The sequence below is a fragment of the Synchytrium microbalum genome (assembly GCF_006535985.1).
Source record: "Synchytrium microbalum strain JEL517 chromosome Unknown SmJEL517_scf0072, whole genome shotgun sequence".
Classification (NCBI taxonomy): Eukaryota; Fungi; Chytridiomycota; class Chytridiomycetes; order Synchytriales; family Synchytriaceae; genus Synchytrium; species Synchytrium microbalum.
Window position 1 is genome coordinate 1 of NW_022158421.1, and position 20,047 is coordinate 20,047.

Sequence of the window (20,047 nt, forward strand, 5' to 3'; positions counted from 1 at the left end):
CCCCCCCCCCAATAAATACGTAAGCTCTTCTCAATCCAGCGTCACAGCTTCAAGATCCTCCATTCCATCGCTATTCTCAACTGGCGAGATGCTATTCGTTGCTGGTGCTGGAATTGTTGCAATCATCCTATCTACATCACTGGTTGTCATTCTAAATGGATTTTCAACCGTCGAAGCCGTATTCGTAGAATCAGTAGACATGTTTGATTGTAAAGATGTCGGTGCTCCTGAATCATTCCAGCCGGCTGCTGCCGATGTTGTTGCTGATGTTGTAACCGGCGGTTGAGGTGCAGCACTTTGTGCAAGGTCTTTTGCTTGAGGGAATAGGGCTTCATACTCTTCTCGACTTTTTGGATTTCGTACGAAACTGTCTAATATACCAGCAATTTCTAAAACAAAAGGTGAGATAAATGTGAGCAAAAAAAAGCATCGAGGGATAAAGCAATGACATTATATTGCTCGTCATTCCTTGCATCAAAGAAACTTACGTGATGCTTGAACATAAACAAGACAGTATGCACTCTTTTTGGTTCCACTCGTATCAAGAAAGACTTCTGAATCAGGTACCTAGTAGACCAAAAGTGTTTTCACACACTCCGGTTTGGTAAAGCAGAAACAAAAAAGACCCGAATCATTCTCCAATACAGGCACTAACCTCAGTGACTCTCGAATCATTGCACTTCAGCCACCTCTTCAAAGCTGGATCAAAAAGGTAGAGCCAGTAATGCCCAAAATTGGCTTCACCTGCAAAGCGAATGTCAAACGATTCAGTTTGTGAAACGAAAACCACCACGACGAGAAACCAAAAACGACAACAAAGCCAGTATGGTATTAGAGAATTACCTTCATGCATAAACACCGCCTGCAAATGATATTCCCATTTCTTGAATGTATCAAACCGATGCATTCGACTCTTTACAATCTCATCTTTAGTTTGAATGTAACCTAAAAAGCATTGTTTCAAGATGGGTGAGATTAAACGACAACAGCAGCACAAGAGTATCAACTTTTAGGCAAACAAACCTACCATTAAGTTTCTGATGAATTCTCAAATGAAGCGAATTGAAAAGTTCCAAAACACGTGGCTTTCGTGGATCATCATTACTCATTGTGCTCTTGAAATACTCGCGAGCATTCTCAAACGTTGAATGAAACACTCCTGGTCCTTGAAGCAATATTTGTCCTTCACTCATCTGCGTCTGTATAAATTGCTCCCATTGAGCAACAGTATAACGATCTTTTGCATCTTGTTGTTTGGCTGCTTTGAATTCTGGATCTGATGACTCCATGAATCTGTCTAGGTAGAGGACTGGTGGGTATTTAACGTACTCGTGCTGCTTGTATTGCATGTGTGACTCTTTGTTAAACATTGATCGCTATATAAATTGTGTTAGAAAAAGGTGTGTTCAGAATTAAACAAAAAAATGAGTTGAAAGCCAGTTGTATACTCACTTGAATGTTGATCATCAGCACAGGGGGAAATTGGGTTATCGTAGTGGTTTTGAAAGCCCGAGTTCCAGCTTTAGCACCTTTGAAATCTGAGAGCTAATATTCAAAAAGGTAGAATGAGAATCATGTTTGGTATCTCAACGTCAAAATCAACAAGTGCCAATATTGTTTTGTGCTCGAAAAGTCATCTCACCATCTCTGGCATAAAATATGAATCCAAAGCCTGATTGAGATCTTTGGCCACATTCAACAACAAGAATGCGAACTCTTCTTCCTGATGTCTGGCTTGTTGTACTGCTGCTTCATCTACATAGTCCAGACGTTGTTGTAATTTGCCAGTAAATAAATTGTTGATAAGGCCAGCATTGGATACATCTGATGCGGATTTCAGTGCGACTTCTAGTGATGCAGTCAGGCGACTATGGCATTCTAAAACGAGTATTTTACAGAGAGATTGTTAGAATCAAATAGCACCCAGAAACTGGCATCCAAGTTTGTAATATACCTCCGACATCCTGTTGAAGTCCAAACCTCAATCCTTCAGATGTCAATGCAATATCAGCCAAAACTTTTTGTGGTTTGATGCTTGGGAAATTCGTCCATATTAATGAAGCAAACAACACTTGCATCTGCATAACCACTAAAAATATTTAGACAAAAAAATATTTAGTTAGACTGGAAAATGCCTAGTATTTGAAGTTAAGTAGAGTGGTTTCTTTCCTCGAAACAGCTGACGTTGAATCAAACTCAAATTACATTTGAAACGTACATTCTTTCGACCTCTCCAAATGCTGTGCAACAGCTTGAGCCCTCGTAATTTCAGGATCTTGACTACTACTCGCATGTTGAATACTGGTACTTGGAGGTATCGGTACGGATATGGTCGACGATGGTTTTCCTTTCGATAAATCAGCATTATCCGTATTAATCGGAGTAGTCGTTGTTGTTCCATCGTTCGTATCCATAGGTGAATCATTCAAGGTTGCGCTTGACTCATTTGAGAGCAGTGGATTCCTGAGCGATGGGTAATTATTGCTAGTACTAATAGTAGAATCATTCAGCACGTCACCATTCGGTATCTGCGTTGCTGTCTGTTCTTCTATTGATGCATCAGATGATGATTTCATGTTGACGGGCTGTTGTGACGGCGGTGGAGGTACAAATCCCAATACAGCATCTCGGAGTGGCCGTATCGCAAAATAGCACTGTAATAATGAGTTCAGGAAACAGGTATTCCCAATGTTGTCCAAACCAGCAGGCCTAAAATAACATTTTTAGTGAGCCATAAACCTCTCCAACATGAACCAAGCAACCACAGAAAAAAGGCTACGAATACGTTGCGATACATACATGTTGATTTCATTCTCGTCAATCTCCATTGGCGCAGATGGAGGAAGAGCTATGTGTCACATGTTAATATTGCGTCAACAACAAAACTTCTGACGACAAGGAACTATGTGGAAGTTGCACGCATACCTTCATCAGGCGGTAACATGCCCGTATCCACAAAATTACTGATAATATCACTCTTCCTTGCTTCCCCAATCAATTTCAAAGCTTGTTTGGCTTCATCGAGATTTCCAGGTGGATTTCCAGTCTATATCAAAAAAGCAGAGTCAAGATAATAAGGCTACAAAAAAACCGCAGGCGATGCGTAGCATAACACGTTACCATAAACGTCCACTCAAAATTCCGACATAATGGAGCATCCTGAATTCCAATATGAGCATCTTCAATCCTCAATGTCCTAAAAGCCGATCGAATATCTGACATTGGATGACTGCCCTTGGAGCGTTCAATTGCGACAAAGTTTTGTAAATCTTCTGTATTCCTCCATTTCGCAATATTCACTAATGCATCCTTTTGAACAATGAATTGGGGGTGTGAGCTAGCATATTCAGTAGGATGATACAGAGTTGAAGTGTTCTTGTTTTTGTTTTTGCTTACCATAAAGTATGGTATTTGGTCTGGGAACTCTTCTGCGTTCCTTGTATATGCCCATATAACAGTTTCATCGCCATTATCAGGCGCGTAGCTATGAAAAAAAGGTGCTTGTGCGTAAGCGTTTCATAAATTACATTCATCCAGAGAACCAAAACAAAATCGACATAGCGAGCATATTGCACGTTTCTTCTTCTTCCAACAACATTTAAAACTGCTGGTACATACCACAAGGATCCCAAAACATTAAAATTATATTCCGAGACTCCTTCCAATTCCTTCAATAATTTAGCAGCTGGAGTTTTGATGCCATTTCTTGTCAAGTTCAATGGAATATCTAATTTAGACAGTATTGCCTCACTAGCTTCCCATAATTCACTGGCATATATTGATGGTGGTTGAGTTGGAGCTGATTATTTGAGTTGAGGCGGATTGTAAGAGTATAATAGACTAGTACAATAACAACGAAAACAAATTCATATGATGAGCCCATCATTTGCGCCCAAGACAATCCTTCATCTCGCCACTTACGTAGACGAACCCGATTCTTTTCATACAAGAGCGTCAGCTCGTCTCTGAGCTTCTCAGCCAGATTCTGATACGCTGGATCACCTCTCCGCGTATACACCAAATGTTCATCGATTTTTTCAAAGCCAAGCAACTGAAACAGTTGGTCTCTGGAGGATTAAAAAAGATCAGATCAGACAGGGGAAGGCTGGAATGGCGGTGGTGAATTCTGGTATCACCAGATAGTAGAATATTCACAAGGTTTTTTTTGTCTCTCCTTTTAAATAACTTACGCTTCTTTCGTCAAATTCTTTGTCTTTTCCTTCAGCTTTGGATTATCGGCCTTGATTTTGATTTCCGGGCGATCAACGCCATTGACACAATCAAAAGTCAACCTCATGAATAGCGTCAACAAGTTGTCCGCTTCTTCTGGATACCCGTACTTGTCGAGCATATCAATTTGTTTTTGAGGTACACATGGATTTTCCTGTTGAAATGCGCATTGGGGTAGTAGTTTTAGTTAGATTTGATTTATAGCAATAAGATATGTAAATATCAAAAGGCCTCGATCACAGCGACAACAAACACATAAGAAAAAAGAACATACATCCTGAACATACATCAACTCACCAGTCGAATAACAACCCTCAAATCACACGCACAACACTTTTCCACCCTCTCAGCCCTCGGATTCTCAACATCATGCGGCATCGTATGCCAATGATGATACTTTGGCGTACCAGTAGCAATTGCACATTCCCCAACACTAGTCTCATCAGTCGACGGCAACGTAATTGCCATTCTCGACAAGCACCTTTTGCAAATATACGAGACATTGTGTTTGCTGTTGATTATTATTGAGTTGATGATTTGCTGTTGCTCTTGTTGGTTGTCAGGTTGTTGCTTGTCACTCATGTTGGCAGTCACTGGATTCGATATATCGTCTGGCCGCTGCTGCTCTCGTTGATTAATGTTGAGGAATCCATTGTTGTTGTCGGCAGTGATAGGAGGAGCACGGGATACGAAATCGTGATATCCTTGTGAGCAAGTATTGCGATGGATTGTATCGAAAAGAAACAGCGGGGTCTTGCCAGGTTGTGGTCGTGGCTTCATTTTCAACGATATCTTACTCATTGATTTCTAGGCAAGAGAGGAAGCGTTAGTTAAATAGCCACTCGTAATACAATATAAAACGCATAAATACATCTAGCTACAGCGGGCTTTTTGTCTCTGCCTCTTTCGGTCTGCTCCAACAAAGTCAGCTCTTTTGGGGCGAGTTTTGGAAAAATAATGTTTGGATTCGCTCGTTTGAAAGGCGTTAGCAACAACACCCAACCCAGCACACAATAGTAATTACAATACGTGACAAAAAGCCATGTTCTTGTATGTTTATGAGGATTTGTAAAAGAAGAAAATTATGTGTTTGTGCGTGCTATACAAGAAAAAGATACTTTTTGGAATTCCGTTTTAAACAATTCATCAATATACAGTGCGGGCTTCCTCTTCCATTGCTACTGTTGTTCACTGTTGTTATTCTGCATTTGCTACTGCTGTTGTTGGGGTTGGTCGTCTCCTTTACTAGATGCAACACTTTGAGACAGCATTTCAGGAGAACGTGGTCTTCGGCTGCTCGCTCTCGACGATGGAGAGTCGGATCTCGTCTAATCACAAACAAGAACATATAACGTAAGATGGGCTGTTAAATCAGTTGGCAACATCAACACACACAAACCAACAAATGCTTACTACAGAAGACATCATTCCTCCCGGCAGTCCTTCCCATGGAACCACATCACAAAGATGAAAGACACTCTTGTCTCGTAGTGTGAATGGATTCGTAGAAGGATTTGACGAATCTACGAGCATGTCTCTGATAGATACAAGTCTAGCCAGTATCCATGACGGTGCTCTACAGGTAGAGAGATGTAACAGATAGTCAAAATAATGTTAGACCAACTTGGTCACTTTCACCGTAAAGTTTTCACGAAACAACAAAAACCAAACGGATACGATCCACAGCATCGACACTCACCGATGAGCCACATCCAGCATTTCAGCAGACTCCAAAGACAAGAAATAGTGTGGTGCAGATACATGGAAGGCACACAGAGCCTTTGGGTTTTGCGTTGGCAAGAACAAGGCAAGATCACCAATCTTGAAACTGAAAAGAGGTGAGTTCAAACACTCATTCCAAGGTCAACAAAAAAACAAGCAACTGAAAGTCTCCACGGATTCAACGTGGCATACTTTTGAAAGGTAATCCGACTGTCTTCAGGCAAATTCAGCTTAGCAAGCAGCTCAACAACATGATTCACTTGTTCTTCAACTCCTTCTGGAGTCAGACACGACTCCATTACCCTCCTCAACGATTCTATAGTGTCATTCTCTACAAGCGGTGGCTGCTCCTGCACCCCTACTACTCCACCACTATAAATACTACTACTACTATTTACACTTTCAATCTTCCTCAAACCATCTCGATACGCAACAATCCTCTCAACAGCAACTTTACCAACCTCGTCAACTTTTCTCACACTCTCAACATTCCCATTCCGTAACCCTTCCAGATCATTCTTCACGGCATCTCTCTCGGCTTCTAACTCTCGTATACGGGTTTCGTATGTCGCCTTTTCAAACACCCAATCTTCAGCGGCAGCCATAGCAGCTGAATCAGTCGAGTTGGGAGAATTCAGGTTATCAGAAGATTGAGGCGGTGATGTATGCAGCGGTGACGGAATTGGTGGTGCATTCGACATTGGTGATGTGGCTCGTGCTGTTACTACAGTATTTAATTTCGATGTTGCTGAGCGATTTATAAATGACGATGATAAACCTTGCTGTTGTTGCTGCGCTCGTGATGCAGATAATAGATTCGGATCACCATGAGATCCAGTAGCACCACTATTTCCTCGACCATTACTAATCTGGTCATGCAAGTCACCCAACAAGGTCGAAATATCAGAATCTACATCAACATGTCTACCTAGACTTGCCAACAGACTCTTCAAAGAATCAGCAACTTGCACACTCTCCAATTCTCGTTTACCAATCTCTCGTCTCATCGTTGCTCGTACATCTGCATTCTCTTTCTGCATTTGAGATAATTGCTCTTGGAATTGTACTACTTCGGCAGACATGTTTACGCCTTCCATTTGAGACTTCGAGCCTGCTTGATATGCGTCTCGTAATGAGGATTCGAGGGATTTGATTCGTTTCTCGTATGCTTTGAGAGTATCTTCTGCTCGTGATATATCTTGATGACCGGTAATGTCTCGTCCATCTGCAGGACCTATGGAGACTGATTTCGTGGGTGCCAATCCAGGTTTACGAGAAAGTGATGGTGAGGTGGCTATGATTTGTTTGGGTGGTGTTAGAATACCGGCAGCGAAAAAGACCATAAATGAAGCCAGATACCAGAGCCGGATCCAGTCTTGGCTAACTCTGCTCTCAATCTCGTATTCTCATCTTCAATACGTCTCAAAGATTCTCCCAGAGAGCTTTTAACTATTATCCGATCAAATTCTGCGGCGGTTCCGTCGACTTGAGGTGACATTCGAACCATCGTGGCTTGAAGTTTCGTTACAGCGTCAGGTGCGGAAGATGTTGAACCAGATGGACCAGAGGGCTCCATGATGGAAGACCGGATAGAAGATACCAGTTTCTCAAAGTCTGTGAGACGTGAATTATTTGGTTTAGTCAACAGGATTAAAAAAGGTTTAAGCGAGCTGGACAATGATTGCAAAATTCAAAATCACAGCACAAATCATTAAATTGAACCAGAACCGTACCTAATATGTCTTCCTTGGCAAGCAATGGCAACCCATCTTTAGTCCCCGAAACCGATATCTCACAATACGGTGGCTTATCATCCAACCCTCGAATCAAACCAGCAGGCAAATAAGCCCCAATCTCAGCTTTAAATGTCTCTCGTCTCCTCTCTTCTTGTGCTCGAAACTTGGACAATATTTCAGCCATCTCTTTAGCTCGTGATAGAAACACTTTGGCATATTCTCGTCGACGGACTATTTCTACGAGAGTGGCACCCCATGCTGATGGCATGCGATGCACGTGGAGGAGTTGGGCAAATGCGGTTGATTGTGCTGATACGTTGCTGTTGAGGGTGTTTAGCAGTGGGCTGGCTGATGCAATAGATGATTGTAGGGATGAGATTGATTGGAGGCGTGATATCATCTGTGTAGATACATGGGTCTAATGAAAACGAAGAGGTTTAGGTATATATGGACGTTTGCATGACGGGTTGGAGGGCATGTAAGAACCAGGGAAAAACTGTAACAGTGAAAGCGCTATTGCAAAAAACCGCACGGGCATGCTAGATCCATTACCTTTGAATCTCGAAAGTATGTTACCGTGTCACGAATATATCTCTCAGCCTTGACCATTTCCGGTATATACTCGTCACGATGAATATTGGCTAAATGCTCCAATGCCAACAACTTGTCGCTAGCCTGCTGTATTGATCCGGCTTTTCCTGTCTGCCGCAATATACCCTCTACCCTTGCCAAATCTATTGCCAGAGAGCGTCTGCGTCAGCGAGAAAAAAACACAGATCTCAATGAACAACGGTCTCACCTCTCTCAAAGATCTGCCTCCTCTGATCCATTTTCGGCATTAGTTCTCGCACACTAGCTAGCAGCGACTCCAGCTTCGGGAAACTGTTGTGCAGACAGGAGTCAACATCCCAGATCAACAAGACGTTCTGCATTCAAAAGAAGAGGTCTCACTCTGCATCCATCGGCTGCCGCATTTCAGACTCTGTACCAGCTCTGATACTACTCATAGTCTCACTGAGACTAGCAGTCTTCTTCAGCAGCGAATCTTGGATGACTCACGTCAGTTATTTTCTTTTTTGCTCTGAGTAAAATCACACGAAAAGCAAAACAAAGCAGCATTTTGACAAAAAGTATAACCTACCATGAGCAGTCCTGCAATTCTCAGCCCATACACGTAATTTGTCATGAGGCACGTAATCGGCCAATGTCTTGTGATCATTACTGATTGAAGGATGTATCGGTATTTTTTGCAATGCCAGTAAATCTGTCTCAAAACTAGTGATATGGATCGTGTTAATCACGGTAAGTTGTGCACAATTTATTTTGTTCTACAAACCTTTGCAGCAGATTAGAATGCTTTGATAATTCTCGATGTGCATGCGAGTTGAATAAATCAAAGACCTCACTCAATACTCTAATGAATGTAAGGAGAGGTTGCGTCAGAAAAGGACGAATTTGGTAAAGAGAAATTACGTCTTATGGACTGCAATAGTGACCTGTTGTGACCTTGCAGATTCGTCAGTGCAACACCTAAAGCCTCCGCCTGCACATGTTGCTCTGTGGAAATTAGTCGGGTGTCAGACGGTCGGTCTCGCATTCTCGGAGACGGAGGCTGAATTAAAATGCAAAACGTACCTTCCATCAGCACTTCACATATCTGAGCATGTGAGTGTGAGGCATTCCACAGAGCCTATAATACAGAGATATGAGCACTGCATGGCGTCCCGTATAACTAGCGAATTTTGTTCTTTGAGTCTCGAACTCTACCTCAGCAAGAGAAGTGTGGGCCCGAAAGAGAGAGGTGAAATCATCAGATATCTGTGCTAGGGAGACGGAGGGCGACATTGCTGGAAGTGGTAACCAAGTCACAGCTTGAGGTGGAGAAATGGGGGGTCAGACAGTGTTTGGATGTGACTACTCGGAATGGCGTTGCTTCCACATCAACACGGAATCTGTGCAGCAGAATACCTTCGACATTAACAGGGCTTTCGAGAGTCAATGAAGAACGTTGAAAGGTCCAAGACGATCTCGGATCCAGCAATTGGCGATTAAAGACAAACAAGACTGTATCTTCCTGCTTTTGAGGAGAGAGGGTTGGCATTGCAGGAGTGCACAATAATGATATCGATATGCGATAATAGTCATGTTGTAACAAGACAGAGTAGTCCAAACAAGAGCATGCATTGACCAAACACGTACACGATTTGAAGCATTAGCAGCAAATACAGCCGGAGCCGTATCTGGTTTGAGTTGAGCTCCGGCCAGAGTCAGGATGATTTGAGCGTTTGGTGAGATTCCAGTGACGGCGTGTATTTCATGTTTGAATGCATCCAATCTAGAAATATGTCGTGATTTAATGTTGATTTTGTGTGTGGTGTTGAATTGCCATTCCGATGAGAGACTGATTTGATAGGACGAGATGTATAACTAGCACTTACGAGTCGATAGGAGTGGCTAGTTGGATTGCTCGTCCCGTCTCTGCCTGAAAGACCCTCATTGCGAAAAAACAGCGAGTGTCAAATAAACAAGAGGCGACACGGAAGGTGGAATTGGCAACATTCAGGTTACTGCATGCGCTCTTCTCCCTCTACAAATCAACGACACTTTTAAGCAAATGTTTGATTGTTTGTCAAGTCGCTGAGTGCGAATCAAGTATTGCAAGATCAAAGAGTGGAAGTGAACAATCACGCTTTCCCTGGCGCTGTGGTTTGAGTATTCTATACAAGCCGAGATCTCTTACTGGTTACAAAGTATTCAAGTGTTATTCTACAAGTATATGAGTGTTCTGTTGTTTCTGTGCATTTACTCCATTTACCAGTCAAGGCAGGTTCACTTTGCAAGTTCCCAGAGCTACGTACCAGGTCCTGTAGCAAATTGTAAAAATATCGCTTCTCCTCAGTAAGAGTTTTCAAACTAGTGATGTTGAGATCTCGGATACAGAGCTTGGCAGCAGCAACTACTGCATCTTTTGTTACATTTGGGAGTAGCTAGTGCGTGATCGCAGTGTCGAACCTTTGAGGGGAGAGCTTCTTTAAGGTAATTTCATCATCCCAAAGCGATACAGACGAGCAGCTGCTCTGGGTGGAACCATTGCTTTCTAGTTGTCTAATTGCTTTTTGGAACTTGGAAGGAAACAGGCGTGGCGTTGAAACCACAGAGAGGCACTGGCGGACAACATTCCGAAAGTGGAAAGAGAACGAAGGCAAGGGCGATTGTTGTATATCACCGTGTCGTGTGTCAAAAGAATGATGGAACGGCTCGAGGATTTTGCTCTACGCAATCGGCTTTCTGTGAAATCAAGGCATCACTAAAAACACAGAGTTTTTAGAGCATTCGAAGACGTATATGTATAAAGCAAATATGAGAATAACAACAGAGGACAGTTGCCGGTGTTACTATTTAAAAGTAGCAATCCGACAACTAGGTTTGAATATTGTGGTGCCACGCACCTGTAAGCACTAAACGAGCGTAGCCAGCAAACATATAAAAGTCCAGTCCATTCGGCAAAGTATTTGGTGCAATAGGCAGTCCAAATCCATAGCCTGACGCAACAGAGTTTCAAACAACCAACTGCCAACCTTAAAAAGAACGGGTGAGTGGACATGTCGAAAAATCAAACCTCGGGCGTCAATTGAAGATTGAATATAACTGGCCGGCTCACCTTCTTATCCTAGTCTCTCCATTGCCTCTCCCTCCATTACTACCAGTCCAGCATTTCGCCTTGAACACCACTGATGTCAGGGACTCTGGAGAGACATGGAGGTCTATCAGTCATAACGGCCGAGGAGGTTTCTTTCAGGTCGTAAAGACCCGCCATGGCATCCAAAAATATGGCATCCGACTTTGTCACAGGAACGGACACTGGCAAGTGATCGGGCAGCTACGCCGAAAGGAACACGAGCTGAGCTCGCACCACATATCTTCAACTTCCAGTGCGTCCCAGGCCTGCTTCAAAGTCTGCTCCCTCCCCTCTGCCCCATATAGTTTGTTTTCGAAGTGTAAGTTGTAAGTTGGTCAAGTAAAAATGTGAAAAGGAGTGCCTCTCACGAACTGTGCCGGCTTGGATGAATGAAAATGGAGGATTAAAGCGTTTGTTGTGGCACTGAAGCACTGAAGGCACTGAAACTCAGGAACGCGTTGTCTCCGGCTACAAGCAGCTAACCGCCATTTGTATTCTGTACAATCATGAAATATTTGAAAATGCAGATAATTTTCATCTCCTGGAATTCTTATTCTTAGAACGACGACGATCTGGTACATCATCATCACGTTCATCTTCTGGTGAATGTTTCCGTTTGGCAGTTCTACCACTGCTACTCTTTTTGCGTGATTCAACAACAAACTTGTCTGCATCGTCCTCCTCGTCCTCGTCCTCCTCAGGCACTTTCTTCAACCCTTCAATATCGTCTTCCTCATTATCGTCCTGCTTTTGCTCATCGTCATCATCATTATTATCATCAGTTGTGGGACGACGTGACCTTCTACGTGATGAGCTCGGGCCGCCTGCTCTACTGCTACTACTACGACTGTCGCGACCACGGCCGGTTGGAGCAGGAGTTCCTTCCCCTGATCCTTCACCATTTTCACGATCTCCTCCTTGTTCTTCCTCTTCTGGTTCTTCTTCTTCGTCCTTTTCAAAGCGACTACGACTCTCTTTGGCGTCTTGAAAGTTCAAAAAAAGAGTGTAAGCGACCACATAAGCTTCAATACCAAATTCAAATCAAAGAACTGTCTGCAGTTCTTTCACTTGAACGGAAGAGAGTTGAGAAAGACGGGCGATGCTTAGAACTTACCGGGCCGTTGCGGATCCCAAGGATTTTTACATGTTGGGCATGCTTTACGTTGTACTCGTGTCATATAGGATTGTTCACAGTGTTGATGAGCAGCATATTCGCACTCTGGCGTGGCGCACCATACCACCTATTAGAACATGATTGCATGAGGGTCATGATCGTGTTCCAGACACCAGTGCGTGTCGGGCCAAGCATAACAAGAGCTTACATTGTGTAGAAGCAACTCTGAGCAAGCTGGGCACTCCTTGATACGGTTTGGGTATGTTTGCTTTAAATATAGAGATAATTCCATGGCTGCACGAAGTCCCAAAGCGTACTCTTTCTCGCCACTATAAAGATGGAGTTAAACTGATGATTGGCCTGTGACAAAGATGCGGCGTTACGTACTTGTCAATCAGCCAGCCTTCATCAACGAAACGTTTACATAATGTCTCAGTTGACTTTAGGGACATCGGAGGCTTTTGCTTTGGACCTTCATTCATCGTAAGCATATTATTGACTTCAAACGACTCGTCTGGTGAGTTTACAATCAGATACACCTATTCAAGAACCAGAACATGTGAGATTCACATATGCGGTGAACATTGAACGTTATATAATCAAATTACCAGACGTTTGAAGTAGGCGATTTCTGAAGGGGAATATTCTGTTGCAGTTCGAGTAGGCTCATCTTCTTTCGTATTGATCTAATCAAAGTGATTCCATAAGTCCAGAGTTGAACAGAACTTGTTCCATATGCCTACCACAGCATAATGCAAGTCTCCTGTAGCAGGATCATGAGCACGTTCAATCTTCATGTCAACTGATCCCAATGCTATATTGATGGTGCCCACGATCTGATTGAAATCATTGTCGTTGTATGCCTCTAGTAGAGATACGATTAAATCAGACAAAATGAAGTCTCAAAGCTAAGTATGAACATTTGTGTCAACACGCCAGTCACTCACCTTCGAAGACCTCAAAAGCTTGCGCACACAATTCCTGTGCCTTTTCAGAAGTAAGGTACTTTCGAGACATGCAAGCCTGTAATAACAGCTTATGTGTACTCGGTAATGGCTCTACTTCCGTCATTTGGAGAGCTTGTTTGTGTGCTTCTTTGAGGTTGTTGGTTGTTGTCGAAGAATCAACGATAACTCTGCCTACAGTAGCTTGGACGCGTTTCTGGCGACTGAAGACACCTTTAATCATCTCTGGACTCCATCTAAGGTACGTTCCCATCGTTACTTTTAAACTTTGCGACAAACAGAACGTGCAAAACTGATTCCCCATTTCAAGACATCATTTGATAAGGACCATCTATCAGAGCTTTGACTGTTAGCGGCAACTTGACTATTTCATATAGCGCCAAGTCTTTAGATATGGCTCAAAAGGCTTCATCCGAAGTGGAATCCTTTCTGGAGAACCCAAGATTGTCTGAAGACACCTCGGTTGGAAACATTGACGAAGCTATAATACTGGATCCTATCGGACAGTCGTCTTATAGACATGTGCCCTTAAAGACGACTTTGAATCCCGTTAGTATGTGTTTTCGACGAAAGGATCAAGGATCAGCACATTTACATCATCGCAAAAATACAACGATCAACACACTGACCTAACAACGCTTTTCCGCATTAGTTACGTTCGGAGGATGCTCTGCAACTCTTGCTCTAAAGGCTGCCATTACTGAACTCAACGTTCGGTATGGCGAGCAATATCCTGATCCAACAACCATGAACGTAAGGCCCGGCCAACCTTAAGCAAGAAGTTTGGGAGCGCAGTGCATTCTTTCCCCTCGGATACCATTCTTTGCAGTCTGGCGATCCGTTACGCATGTATATCTAACTCTTTCAACTATCAATCAACAGATGCAGTTCATACGACCTTCACATGCTGGGCACCCTATTGTTATAACTGTTGAGATCATTAAAGCTGGAAGGAACATGGCCCACACAGCACAAAAGGCAGTAGCTGAGAGTGACGGGTCAATTATATGGATGGCCCAAATTATCTTTTCAGATCTGGTGGCAAAGACACTACCACACTCGCTCAATACCGATATGGAAGGCTGTCCCCCCTTGCCACCAAAGGACGAATGTATTCGACGAGGACATAGTAAACATGGCGCGTCACCACTAAAGATGTTTGAGTATGGGGCTTGGTATCACGGGCCCGAAATGCTTGAGAAATTTAGTGAGCTGGAAGCGAGTATAAGGAGTGGCAAGATACATGAGGGTAATCCTCTTGTGTTGCTTGAGAATATCACGCCGGCCGCATACTATGAATTCAAAGATAGAGAAGTAGATTATCTGTGCCTGCCATGGTTGTCAGATCTTTTGGTTTTTGTGAGTAGCGGAACGGTTATGATGGGACAAAGGAGCACATCTGGGTCTGGAACAATGTCATTGACGATGAATTTTTTCAATCCGCTAAGAGATCGTCTACCGTATGTCAAGTAAGTGGCAAAGTCTAGTATTCAATACATGAACTCTGATTTTACCGACATATGTTGGCTCTTCATTCAGAATCGCCCTTCATTCAACTTACTTCGAACTTCTCAACAGATATTCAATGACTGAGATGATGGACAATGGGCGAGCTCAGCTCAAAGCAAACATTTATGCACCCGATGGCGTAAGTTACCATGAAGATTGTGTACCGGGACGGTCAAGCCCAAGCTGATTTGGCACGTTTTCGCAGGCTTTGCTCTGTATTGCAACGCAATATCGCATGAGCTGGACCGGGACGAGACGACGAAGGAGGCCAAAACTTTGAATGTGCTGCAGCGCTACGACACGCATAAGAATGGGGAAGCTCTGAATCGGTTGGCTTCGCGTGATTTTTAGATGGGCAAGCACAAACTTTGGAGCTCACCATTCTGAAGGAGGGTTAGGAAATGAGGAATATATTAGAATTTAGAAGTGTTTATAATTTACAACCATAGAACTAAGTAGACAATTGGAAGTTTCAAACGGATGCCTGATCAGTTTCTCAACGAGACAAAGAAATCGAATCGTTCTGAGAGGTGCACAGTACGTTCATAATAGTAAAATAATTGAAATAACTGCGAGCGCGACACTTCAGTTGGCCTAACTTCGTTCTTGTTTAGGTCCGAACTCCTAGCACTTTGATTGACTCGATTTTGCTTGCCAGAAAAACACGACATCTATATCGACTGTAAGGCAACTAGCCAAAAAGAGATAGAACGAACTCTATTATAGGTACCGTCTTAAACTCTCTCTGTCTCTCTTAGTAAACTACAGCCAACAACCAAGTCTTCTTTTTTCGAGGATGGGGAAGAACGATGCTTAGTGCAAGCCTCGATAGTAAAACCAGTCGTAATACGTCGAGCCATAGCATCGTATCAGGTAGCAAAGTCATTGGACGTCTCGAGTCACATATCAATCATAATCAGAAAATGACTTCGACCACAAACATCAAAAATCAACATCAACGACCTCAAAGTCGGAACAGCGACACGGAAGAAGATGATGTGAATATGGAACGATTGCCTCCAGCTATAAAAGCCACCGGTCATAAACCACTCATACCTGTACAGCGAACGGGCCACGGAGAGAGTCATGGCCATGGAGGAGGACATGCAACAAATAACCCTGCAACAGCAACAACTACCCATCATAATACCCGTCGCCATTCCCCATCTTCCTCGAATCATAGAGGCACCTCATCGGGTGGGGCTCCAGGCTCTCTAGCTGACTCTGAAGACGGTGGTGAACATCACAGCACTACTAAAAAGAAGAAGAAGAGTAAAAAATCAGTAAAGAAACATCCCAATGCTCTTACTACCATGAATTCACATCCTGCCACCACAAGAGGTGATCGGTCTCTAGTAGCAAACCGCAACGCATCACCGCATTATACTCCTAATCATCAACATGCCAGTAGCGCTTCTAAACCATCCGATATATGGTACAAGTCTGATGCCGAAGAAAAGCTACGCATTAGAGAATTCTGGCTGGAATTGACAGAGGATGAACGACGAGCTTTGGTTAAATTGGAAAAGGAAGCTGTTTTGAAAAAGATGAAGGAACAGCAGAAACAGACTTGTAGTTGCTCCGTTTGTGGTAGAAAGCGGTGCGTTCGCCTGCATTCTGTTATTACGGCATTAATTCCCTCGCCTTTTTCGGCTGTTGCTTGGTTGGAAAAGTTGACTCATTTGCGCTATTTTTATTTAGAACGGTCATCGAAGAGGAATTAGAAATATTATATGATGCCTATTATGAAGAGTTGGAGAACTTTACTCATGATCAGGCCAGAAGCTCAGGTCGAAAAGGTATAAGTTTGGGGAAGGTCAAAAAAGCTACTATTTATCAACCCAATCAGTTCTAATCAACTGTAATCAATTTAGATCTGTTAGCTATACCCCATCCACATGCACACACTCATCAACACAATCACAACCACCATCATCACCACCACCATCACTCGTCACGACATCACTCAAGGTCGGGATCAGCTTCTAGAGATAGTTATGCTGAGAGTGAAGAGGAAGAGGACGACGATGAGGAAGACGATGACGAAGATGTGGATGATGAGGACGACGATGATGACGATGGAGACGATGACGACGACGATGAATCAGGCGAATCTGGTTCTAGTAGTGGTATATTCGAATTTGGGAATTCATTGACCGTCAAGGGTATGTGGTATATTACGCAGGCGTTTGTTTGCTCCCGTTACTGACGAAATTCGCTCTTATTTTGATTTCCCTCCGATTATATAATATAATAGATGGCAATATCTTGACTGTAGCTGACGACTTTCTGAAAAATGATGGTCGTAAATTCCTAGAATTAATGGAACAACTAGCCGAACGTAAAATGAAACGATTGGAAGAAGATGAGATATCCAATGGTGGTGGCCAACAGGGAAATGGTAGTGGTGATGGAGGTGACGATAGTTATGAGGAAGATGATGAATATGACGACGACGATGAAGAGGTATGTTGGCTCTTTGGACTGCACTGTTATGTCTTTTTTTGCCTGTTAGCCTTCTCACACTATTTTTTAGGATACCATGACGGAAGAACAACGTATGGAGGAAGGTCGTCGTATGTTTCAAATATTTGCAGCCAAGATGTTTGAGCAGAGAGTGCTTCAAGCTTACAGAGAGAAGGTGGATACATTTTTCTTGTATCGGGTGCAAAAATAGGGCATCGGTGCTTATTTACACATCATTTGAATCTCTAGGTCGCTCAAGAAAGGCAGCAAAGGTTCCTGGAAGAGCTCGAAGAAGAAGAGCGCCAAAAGGAAGCTCAAGCTGAAGCCAAGCAAAAGAACAAAGAGAAGAAGAAGCAACTCAAAAAGTAAATCAGACTTGAAATTTCCATACCGATAGTTTGATGGTACTAATTTGATTTTACTAAAGGGCTCAAAAGCAACAAAAGGATGAAGAAAAGCTGCAACGTGACCGAGAAAAGGCAGCCGAAGAAGAAAAGGTTCGCCTAGACCGTGAGCGTGCTGCTGAAGCTGAACGTCTAAAACGAGAAGCCGAACGTCAGAAACGAGAAGAAGAACGTCTCAAGAAGGAAGAATCTGAGCGTCAAAAACAAGCTGCTGCAGCTGCTCGTAAAGAAGAAGAGAAACGTAGACGTCGTGAAGAAGAAGATAAACGTAGGAAGGAAAAGGAAGAACGAGAAAAGGTGGAACGAGAACGTCGAGAACAAGAGCAACGAGAACGTGATGAACGTGAACGTGTTGCTATAGAACAGCGACGATTGGAGGACGAACGTCAAAGGCTTCGTGAAGAAGCCGAACGACGTGAACACGATAGACGAGATGCAGAGGAAAGAGCTAGATTGGCCAAGGCGGCTGCTGTTGCTCACTCATCTGCTGCTTCATCTGTTAGTGCTCGTATACCCCAATCTGCTGTCTCGACTCAACAACAATATAATCGTAGCACTACGTCGTCTGCTAGCCGAACTCCTCCACCTGGCATAGGATATAATAACTCACCACCTCCCGGAATGCCGATACAACCAATTGCTGCTCGTCCTCTACAGCAGCAGCAGCAGCAACAACCCATTGGAAGAGGTCGTGGCAGAGCAATTGCATTTCCTGCAGGTCGACCGGGTCCAGTAGGAGGTGTTGGACGAGGCATAATGCCCAGACCAGCATCACCCCAACCGCATACGACTCCACCGTCTAGCAGTCCTCAACCATCGATATCACCACCATCACACAACCAGCAACAGCAACAACACAGACCTATACCTTTACCGCCAGGTGTACGACCTCCTCCGCATTTAGCAAGTGGAATGATACCACCGCCATTTACTGGAGGGTTAGGACGTGGGGCTGCAGCTGCACCTCAATCTCCCATTATCGCACATAATTCGCCACAATTGTCATCGGCTCTGGAGATACTGCATCCTCAACCAATGTCTATAAATGGTGATTCAGGTACATTGAATGATAATGTAGCAAAGACTGGAACACCGCCATTATCTGATGCTATTGATCGGGTACCATCACCAGGTATAGGAGGACAACAGCTCTTTGGTGGTAGTCGTATGAGTTCATTATGGGCACCTCCTGTTGGTTCAGATTCATCCGCTCAAACTGGATTTGGCAAGTCGAATCCGCCACCTATCGGTAGTAAACCAAATGCTTTTGGTCAACCCGTAATAATACCCACTACAGCCTCGACTCCCATAGCATCTATAGGATCAGCAGCACCGATAGGCTCAGTAGTTGGACATAAAGCAGTACAACGGCCAGCACCTATAGGTGCTCAAAGGTCCAATTCTGTAATGTCATTTGGTACAGGAGGAGGACAATCACCTACAGATTCTGTTGGTATGGAGACACCGCCAGCTACATGGCAGTTTAGGGTGCCCGACGATGATGATATCGGCTTTGTTGGCGGTAGTAGTGCATTAGGAGGAGATATCTTTGTAAGAGGGAATCAACCGACTAGTGCAGCCGCTGGATTGGTACCAGCTAGTAGTTCTTCTATAACGTCATCTGGATTTGATGCTCGTGGTAGAGCTCTATGGGATGGATCGCAGGGAGTCTCTGGACTTTGGCGTGGTGGGTTTGTCCTTCGAGTTGATTGACATGGCGGTTTGGGCTTCTTTCTTCTTGTGTATTAAACTTGAATTCCAACCATTAGAATCTGCTGGAGGTCTAGCTGTATCCACTGCTCAAATATCGCCAGGAGCTACATCAGCTTCATCGACTCTATCACCGAATCAACCGAACGCACCGGCTCGAACCATCTCTAATATAGGCTTCTCATCATATCCGAATCCAACGCCATCATGGAATGTAGCAGGCAGCAATCTCACACCTCAACAGCAACAGCAACAACAACAGATGTTTGCTCAACAACAACAAAATCCTCAGCAAACACCGCAATTACAGCAACATCATCAATCTCAAGTACCTCCTTCTGCTGGTGGGCAGTGGGGTGGCGCTAGATATTATTGAAGGACATGCTATTTTGTTTCTAAAACAATGCGAGAAGGGATTTGTTCATTTGGTTTTGTAATTGAAGCTTATAAAGGAATTTTATCAAAGGATCGCGAATCGCAAAATTCGGACACGTTTCCTCTTGCCGTTAGTC

General features: G+C 43.6%; 2 protein-coding genes across 2 annotated transcripts; one reads left to right on the forward strand and one right to left on the reverse strand.

The window, feature by feature from the left end:
* Window positions 1-30: 30 nt before the first annotated feature.
* Window positions 31-10,185, reverse strand: SmJEL517_g06033 (uncharacterized protein; the record flags this gene model as incomplete). Its single annotated transcript, XM_031171959.1, has 33 exons — window positions 31-389; window positions 489-567; window positions 656-744; window positions 844-945; window positions 1,028-1,376; window positions 1,453-1,545; window positions 1,643-1,878; window positions 1,955-2,089; window positions 2,219-2,709; window positions 2,800-2,848; window positions 2,926-3,046; window positions 3,121-3,309; window positions 3,397-3,484; window positions 3,619-3,799; window positions 3,922-4,067; window positions 4,191-4,384; window positions 4,528-5,037; window positions 5,644-5,806; window positions 5,930-6,058; window positions 6,145-7,246; window positions 7,312-7,566; window positions 7,686-8,106; window positions 8,241-8,422; window positions 8,488-8,570; window positions 8,640-8,733; window positions 8,830-8,963; window positions 9,025-9,102; window positions 9,185-9,245; window positions 9,324-9,378; window positions 9,456-9,559; window positions 9,657-9,765; window positions 9,888-10,023; window positions 10,127-10,185. The coding sequence occupies 33 exons, from the start codon at window positions 10,183-10,185 to the stop codon at window positions 31-33; spliced, it is 6,576 nt and encodes a 2,191-aa protein (XP_031022053.1).
* A 3,654-nt stretch (window positions 10,186-13,839) lies between these two features.
* SmJEL517_g06034 (uncharacterized protein) lies at window positions 13,840-19,911 on the forward strand (the record flags this gene model as incomplete). The annotated part of the gene is made up of 14 exons (XM_031171960.1): window positions 13,840-13,999; window positions 14,099-14,199; window positions 14,329-14,915; window positions 15,025-15,094; window positions 15,570-15,637; window positions 15,714-15,828; window positions 15,876-16,555; window positions 16,657-16,754; window positions 16,830-17,120; window positions 17,213-17,421; window positions 17,492-17,596; window positions 17,671-17,786; window positions 17,849-19,512; window positions 19,595-19,911. The coding sequence occupies 14 exons, from the start codon at window positions 13,840-13,842 to the stop codon at window positions 19,909-19,911; spliced, it is 4,581 nt and encodes a 1,526-aa protein (XP_031022054.1).
* Between the last annotated feature and the right edge of the window lie 136 nt (window positions 19,912-20,047).